At 42.0% G+C, this 7,297-nt stretch overlaps 2 protein-coding genes across 2 annotated transcripts in view; both read right to left on the reverse strand.

Moving 5' to 3' along the window:
* The window catches only part of nfxl1 (nuclear transcription factor, X-box binding-like 1), a 20,911-nt gene extending 20,427 nt beyond the window's left edge, over window positions 1-484 (reverse strand). The window contains exon 1 of the mRNA XM_016563941.1: window positions 459-484. The gene's annotated coding sequence lies outside the window, so the exon portion shown is untranslated. The remainder of the gene's footprint in view (window positions 1-458) is intronic.
* A 398-nt stretch (window positions 485-882) lies between these two features.
* Window positions 883-6,978, reverse strand: cnga1b (cyclic nucleotide gated channel subunit alpha 1b). Its single transcript, XM_016563944.1, has 9 exons — window positions 6,734-6,978; window positions 6,205-6,329; window positions 6,043-6,096; window positions 5,903-5,947; window positions 5,739-5,828; window positions 5,414-5,518; window positions 5,210-5,316; window positions 2,372-3,522; window positions 883-1,168 (listed from the first exon to the last, which is right to left on the reverse strand). Exons 2-9 carry the CDS (start codon window positions 6,288-6,290, stop codon window positions 905-907), a joined length of 1,902 nt encoding a protein of 633 aa, XP_016419430.1. The 5' UTR covers window positions 6,291-6,329; window positions 6,734-6,978; the 3' UTR covers window positions 883-904.
* Window positions 6,979-7,297: the final 319 nt, after the last annotated feature.

Raw genomic sequence — 7,297 nt, forward strand, 5'->3', positions numbered from 1 at the left:
TATTATTTTTTTTTTGGTAATTAAAGCGTCAAAACACAAACGCCATATGAAAGGGTCTGGTCAGAAATTCTTTATTGAAGATGTATTTGGATTTTTTTTACAGCCCATTTAGTTCTCTGATTAAACATTTAACCAATATTGCCAGAGCAGCATCGTTATTAGTGTTTCTCTCTAAGTATAAATGTTTATTACAAGAGTTTTTAATGAAACTAAATCATACAGTCTTATGCTAACAAAAAGGATTCCTTTTTTCTTTATGTTCTCTCATGATAGACATGACAGAATAAACACATGATATAATCCGTCTAACCACAGATACATGCTGTGTACACCGATCATCTGTACAATATCTTACATTTGCATGCTACCTGTTGCATGAAGATGAAAGAACCAAACAAAGATTTCTCAGATTTCTTCTTCATTCACACACTGCTGTGGTAGACTATAAACAGTCTTACCGACACGAGTCACTCTAACGATCAGCACGCACAAGGAAGACGGCAGCAACGCAGAGCATGATGGGAAATGTAGTCGTTAACAGCGCACGGTGAGGCGGAAACCACCCGTAAAAACGACAACTCCCATCAGCGTTCAGAAAGCGTCATTCAATGACACGTCCGCTTTTCACACTACCAGTCTTCTTCTTCTTCTTCTTGTTGCTTTACGGCGGATCGCAGACTTATAAGTGCATTACCGCCACCTATATCTCACACACACTGCTGTGGTAGACTGACAGCCCAGGATAAATGTGATGTTGGGCAGGAGCTGATGTGTATCTACGGTTTTATCCATCCCCACAAATCCAGTCCGAACCCAAGATGGACCACAAAATACACAAGGCTTCTGTTCAAAGTTCTAAAACTAATATAATCTAGTTTAACCAGGTTTATTTGCAGCTTTCATCTTATTCCTTCTCTTCTTTCTTCTCTGCAGTCGCCAGTTCCGGGTCCAGCATCTCAGAGAGAGCCGCTCCGCTGGAGTCTGTGATCTTCTTTTCTAATTTAGTCACGCGCTTCTTCAGTTTGCCTTGTGCGGCTTCGTGTTCGGCTAACAGGCGGGCGAAGCGCGTCTGAAGGACATCCAGCACGCTGCCGATCTTGATGACCTTTTCCTCCATGTCTTTGGGATCGGGACCCTGCTTGGCCAGCTCTAAATTCAGAAGATTGTCCTATAAATAAAAATGATAAAACATTCAAAATGTGAATTGACACTTTTATAGCTTATGCATTCCAAATGGCATGCATGATGCATGTGTAGAGCATTTGGAAGGGAAAACACAGAAATACCAGCAAGAGTGCAGACGGACAGCGCCAATGAAGCCCATGACTGCTCTTTGATCTTAGGGATACTAGTTTATATACTTTTTTGAGGAAAAGAGCAATATGGCTGTCTTTAGCGCACACATAAGTGGCACTGCAATGCGCAGCTGCGGTTGAAAACTAACCCAGCTAACAAAGAACGTTCTCAGAACTTTGGCTAACATTTGGGTACAGTTTTCTCAAAGTTATGAACAAACGCTCTTCCAGTAACGTTAATGGAACATTTGTTCAGAGTTATCTGGTCTTTATTAATCTTCCCAAAACATTAGCACAAAAATGTTTCTACAATGTTTTATTTCTGAAACATTTTAGTTGGACGTTCATCTAAAGCCCAAAGTATACTTCGGTTTTTACGCGTATGTGAGGTTCTGCCTAGAGTGCGCGTGATGCAGATTTCGTCATCAGAATAGTGTGTAGTATGCAGGTCGCACATGTACATTGAATTTGTTTTGCGCTAATCAGTTGTTCCACAGGAGAATGCAGCACCAACAGACGGCCGCATTGACAAGCGCTTGTGTGAAAGGGTTATGAGAGAGCCGCAACTTTAGTTTAAAAGAGTACAAAGACATTTTTATCGGCCATAACTTCTGGAGAAAAACAGTGCAGACACTGCACAAAGATGAAGCTTTCTAGTGCGTGTGTGTCGACTGCCTGCGTTTGCATACAATATCAAATGGAGTATACTTTGAAAGGCTACGTGTTCATCAGTGCGTGTAATTTTTTAAATGTTAGTACTTGTTTCAAAATGTTTGGAGAACATTCAAAATAACATTCCCATAACGTTTGCATGTTCCTTTAATGATTGTATAACCAAGAAAGAAGTTTTTTAAAAATGTAAACATTCAGAAATAATGTTTTCGCTATATAATGAAACATTAGAAAAACATTCTTAGAACATATTTTTGTTAGCTGAGAATTCTTCAGAATCGTTAAAGAGTTAATTTTTTGTTCCCACTCTTACTGACCGTCATGCCGCGTGGTTCCGTTTGACTCTACATAGGGTTCGATGCATTAGTCTCTCGAGGCTCATATGAAAGGGCCGTTTACTGTACCTTCATAAGGATTTGTCGTCCCTTCTCCTCCAGCATAGCCTTGGCATCCGGATATTCGGTCAGCGCCTCCATCAGGTCGTCTTTGGACAGGCAGAAGAGGTCAGAATAGCCGATGCTGCGGATGTTGGCGGTTCTTCGGTTGCCTGCCCTACTGCCCTTGATGTTGAGGATGCTGATCTCTCCGAAGTAGCTGCCGTCGCTCAGCACCACGAACTGCGTGACTCCGTCGTCCGCCACCACGGCCAGCTTTCCTTCTTTAATGATGTACATCTCGCGGCCGATGTCACCCTTCTTGCAGATGTAGTCTCCGGGGCTGTAGACCTGCGGCTGAAGCTTCAGCACCAGCTCCACCAGCAGCCCGGCCTCGCAGTCCGCGAAGATGCGCACCTTCTTCAGAGTGTCCAGGTGGACGTTTATAGCGACCTCCGCCCGCAGCTTGTCCGGCAGGTACTTCAGCACTTCTCTCTCATCGACTGCTTTCTTGTTGGTCCACAAGTAATCGAACCACTTGATGACCCGTTTCTCCAGGTCTTTGGTGACCTTTCGGAAGCTCATGTACTGTTTGATGGCGTCGATGCGAGCCTGGAAATCCGCTCGCGCCGCGTTGGCATTGGTGATCATGGAGCCGACGTTACCGACGATGGTGGCAAAAATCAGTACGCCGACCAGGAAGTCCATTACCACGAAGAAGTACTCTGAGTTTTTGACAGGGGGCGGCGTTTCGCCGATGGTGGTGAGCGTGAGCGTGGACCAGTACATGCTGTATGCGTACTTTCTCACCAACCGGCTAAACTCCGGGTCCGAGGGGTCCGGATACACAAAAGCGTCCGACCCGAAGCCGATGGCCTTGGAGAAGGAGTAATACATGCAGGCATTCCAGTGGATGATGATCACGATGTACATGACGAGGTTGGAGATTCGGAACACGTTCGGAAAGTTAGTCCGTGTTTCGGTGCGCTGGAAAAACTCGAACAAGCGGTTGACCCTGAGTAGCTTGTTCATGCGAATCTCGGGGTAGTTCAGACCGAAGTAGAAGTAGAAGATGTCGGTCGGAACCATAGAGGCCAGGTCCAGCTTGAACTGGACGCTCTGCATGTAGCGATCACGAAGCTTCTTCTCGTCTTTCACCAGGAGCCCCTGCTCCAGATATCCTGCAGACGAGCACAAACAAACCAAGATTTCAAAACGCTCAGCGTTCAGTACTGACACGTCTCCTGATTAGGGTTGCAAAAGGGCGGGAAAAAAATGTCCAGTAAATTTCCAGAAACTTTCCATGGAAAGTTAAGCTGGGGAATTTTGGAAATATTCCAAAGGGAATTAAATGAAAAATTGGAGTAATATATACAAACTGTATCATATATAAACATAAATATAAAAAGTCCCATTAAAAATGTCAGTCGGGGCATGTGGCACTGTTCTGAGGAATACGATTAGAAAAATGCTTGTAAAAAAACACTATGCAATGGCATGCACAGATGTATAAATAATTAAACAACTGAGATATTCTGGAAAGGTAAAAATATTTTAATCAATTGATGCTGGACAAATTAATAGAAATAGTCTTAAAGGGGTCATATGATGCTATTTTAAAGATCATTATTTTGTGTATTTGGTGTAACAGAATATGTTGACATGCTTTAATGTTCAAAAAACACATTATTTTTCAAATACTGTACATTATTGTAGGTCCTCTATGCCCCGCCTCTCTCAAACGCTTCGTTTTCAACAAAGCCCCCTCCTTTGACAAGCGCAGTCCGCTCTGATTGGCCAGCTGACCCAGTGCATTATGATTGGCCGAACACCACAAGCACGAGTCGGAAATGTAACGCCCCTTACCATAATCACGAGCTCTTTGGATTTGAGACTTTAGTCTTTGCAACTTTACAGATCTTCTTTATGCACCAAGAGCTTGTAACACTCCAAAGAGAAAGGAACAATTGAAATCGCATCATATGACCCCTTTAAATAATACATTTAGAATATCTGATTTACTGGCTAGCTAGATGCTGTATAAACACATTTTAATTTAGTATTTGCTAGTTAAACTTTAATACCATAGATCAGATATATTTACCCTGGTAATTACTTGAAAAGCTTTCTTGACTGCTCAAATGCAGTAGCGTGACTTCAACGGTCTTGCTGTAGTCTGCAGATTCTAGAAATGATTTGTGCATGTGATTGAGCAATGCACAGGGCAGAAATTCAACAGAATTTGCATTAAATATGGTTGTTTTAACCAAGATTATGCTGCAAGGTATTGTTTTTCAAATACAGAGTTCTGGCATGAAACTCTAGATGGCGCAGTCCGATAGGTCTAAGTCAATCTGACCTAATGACATCATTATCACATGGCACAGCTGATTGGTTCTCTCCTGTATCGGTAGCCAATGAGCTCGCTGCTCAGCATTCAAATATATGACTAGTGCTTGCCGTAGCAGTTGCAGCTTGCTTCAGAAACACTCCAACTTCCCCAGCTCCACCTGTATAGATCTGCTACAAGGTGATTCATGTATGCTATATGGGGGGTTATTTCATGTATGTTATATTTGCAACAGCAATATTTCTTACATGCTCACAGCAGCATGTTGTGGATGTATCGACAGCAGCAAGTCTCGGTACTTGCTCTGCCGCAGCAGCAGCGTAGCAGATCTATTCCGCCAAGACCAAATACATTAACATTGTCATGTACATTACCATGCCAATCCCTCCGAGAGTTGTCATGAACTACATTTAAGTTCCCTGCAATTTTGCAAATTTCCAGTATATTCCCTTTAATAATTCCCATGGAAAGTTTCCAACTTTGAAAATTTCCAGAATCCTGATGTAGCTGGAACTCACCTGTCCTGGTCCTGAACACCATGTCGAGCACATACATCAGATCAGATAAGTAATCCAGGATGAACCATAACATCAAATAGTCTGTCTGCAATTCCTCAAAGCAAGCTCTGAGAGACAGAGAGAGAGAGTCTGTATGTAACTAAACTCAAACTCAGGATCAAAGAGCAGAGTGTTGTTTTGTGACGTGACAGTAAGAGCAGGCACCGCGCTATGATGAGAATCCAGTTGTACATCACAGGACACGTGATCACAAAGAGCCAGTTATAGTACATGTTTCCCGCTGGATCCACAACCTCAATCTCCTTTGGTCTGGAAGACGACATTATAGAGTTTTAGAGTCTAAATGCAGAATGGCACACATTATCTGCACAAAACATGCATCCCATCTTGTATTGTTGAAACAAACAGATCACGGTTCTCTAGTGGCATAATGTCATGCTTCACCTTTAACAAATATAAAATATCAATAACAGAGACAAAGATGATGGAGTGCAGGAATGACTGACAGTCTAAACAAAGAGGAACCTACTGTTCTTTCCTCTCTTTCTCTTTCTCTTTCTCTTTCTCTTCTGTTTCTTTTTTCTTTTCCTTCTCCTTTTTTTCCTTCTTCTCTTTTTTCCTGAAATAACACAAATAGGTAGAGTAAACATCAATGAATCAATGAAACAAATATGAAAAATCATCTCATCTTACTCTTTCTTCTCCTTTTTTTCTTTCTTTTTCTTCTTTTTTTCCTCTCTGTAAATATAAGACAAATAAAGATTAAACCAGTTAAAAGCACCTTGTGTAAGTGTGTGCTGTGGTTTGTGTGTAGTGTGTGTACATGAACTCACTCTTCATTGTTATTGTTGGTGTTGGTGTTGAAGAAATCTGGGTGCTTCTTTTCTCTTTGGAAAAAAGTCAAATCAATAACCAATAACTTATCAATCATTAACCAACCACTTATTTCTATCTGAGATAATCCATTTATCCGTCACCCATAATGCATCGCTCACATAATGTCCTCTGTGGCCATGGCAACCTGCTCCACCCCCTCCAAGTGAAAAGTGGGCGGGTCCACAGGCCTCACCCGAGCAGACATCCCAGCTGATTGGTCAGGCCACCTGCCCGTCACACAGTACTGGAGAAAAAAAACACATTTCACATTTTATAAACTGTGCAGATGTAGTTCACAACAACTGAGATCGAGATTCTCTTCCATAACCTTCAGTATCAGAAAGTAGCTATAATAAATTTCTTTTAACTGCACAAATCAGAAGAACTCAGATTGGAAAAAGCCAAATAAACACATTTTTAAAATGAATTTCAATGCACTTCAATAATGTCTCAAGTGTTAAAAAAGAAAGACAACATGCAGTACTGGATTTCTGCTGTGCTGAAATTTTAACAGCAAAACTCTCTCAGTATGTCATAAACACAAGCAGCACAGTGACAGTGGAACCTGCAGCCTCATTTCCCCTTTTGTTTTCAACCGAAAGGACAGAGATAAAGTGTAAATCGAGCAGGTGAAGCGTCGGTACTCACCTGCTGCTGCCTTCACACACCTTCATTATCATCATCATCATCATCACAGGTATGCCAGCGAGAGCTTGAGCTCATTCTCTCACACACACCTGCTCTGCTGAAAGCATGAGAGTATGTTTGTGATGAACCTGGAATGGTGCTAATTTTGTTGAGTATTCCCAAATGATCGCGGACCACGAGAGGATTTCAGGCACAGGCACAGCAGGATTTGGGATTACACAGATGACAGTCACCAGGTCACTCGCTCACACTCACACACACACACATACTTGTATTTGTGGTTTACGGGGACTCTCCATAGGTGTAATGGTTTTTATACTGTACAAACTGTATTTTATATTGCCCTACACCAACCCTCCCCCTAAACCTACCCCTCACAGGAAACTGCTGGCAATTTTTTTTTTTCATAAAACACCGTTTTGTATGTTTTTTAAGCCTTTTGTTTTACGGGGACACAGGAAGTGTCCTCATAAACCATGTTTACGTTGTAGTACCCATGTCATTATACACATTTGTGTCCTCATAAACCATATATACCTGTACACACACACACACACACACACA

This window comes from Sinocyclocheilus rhinocerous, unplaced genomic scaffold, assembly GCF_001515625.1.
Source record: "Sinocyclocheilus rhinocerous isolate Xijiao unplaced genomic scaffold, SAMN03320098_v1.1 scaffold3366, whole genome shotgun sequence".
Classification (NCBI taxonomy): domain Eukaryota; kingdom Metazoa; phylum Chordata; class Actinopteri; order Cypriniformes; family Cyprinidae; genus Sinocyclocheilus; species Sinocyclocheilus rhinocerous.

Coding starts and splice junctions, on each gene's coding strand:
- cnga1b (XM_016563944.1), bottom strand. CDS start 6,290: ATGTCTGCTCGGGTGAGGCCTGTGGACCCGCCCACTTTTCACTTGGAG. Junction 5,948..6,042: donor ACCAACAATAACAATGAAGA/GTGAGTTCATGT, acceptor TTATATTTACAG/AGAGGAAAAAAAGAAGAAAA. Junction 3,523..5,209: donor GGTGTTCAGGACCAGGACAG/GTGAGTTCCAGC, acceptor GCTCGTCTGCAG/GATATCTGGAGCAGGGGCTC.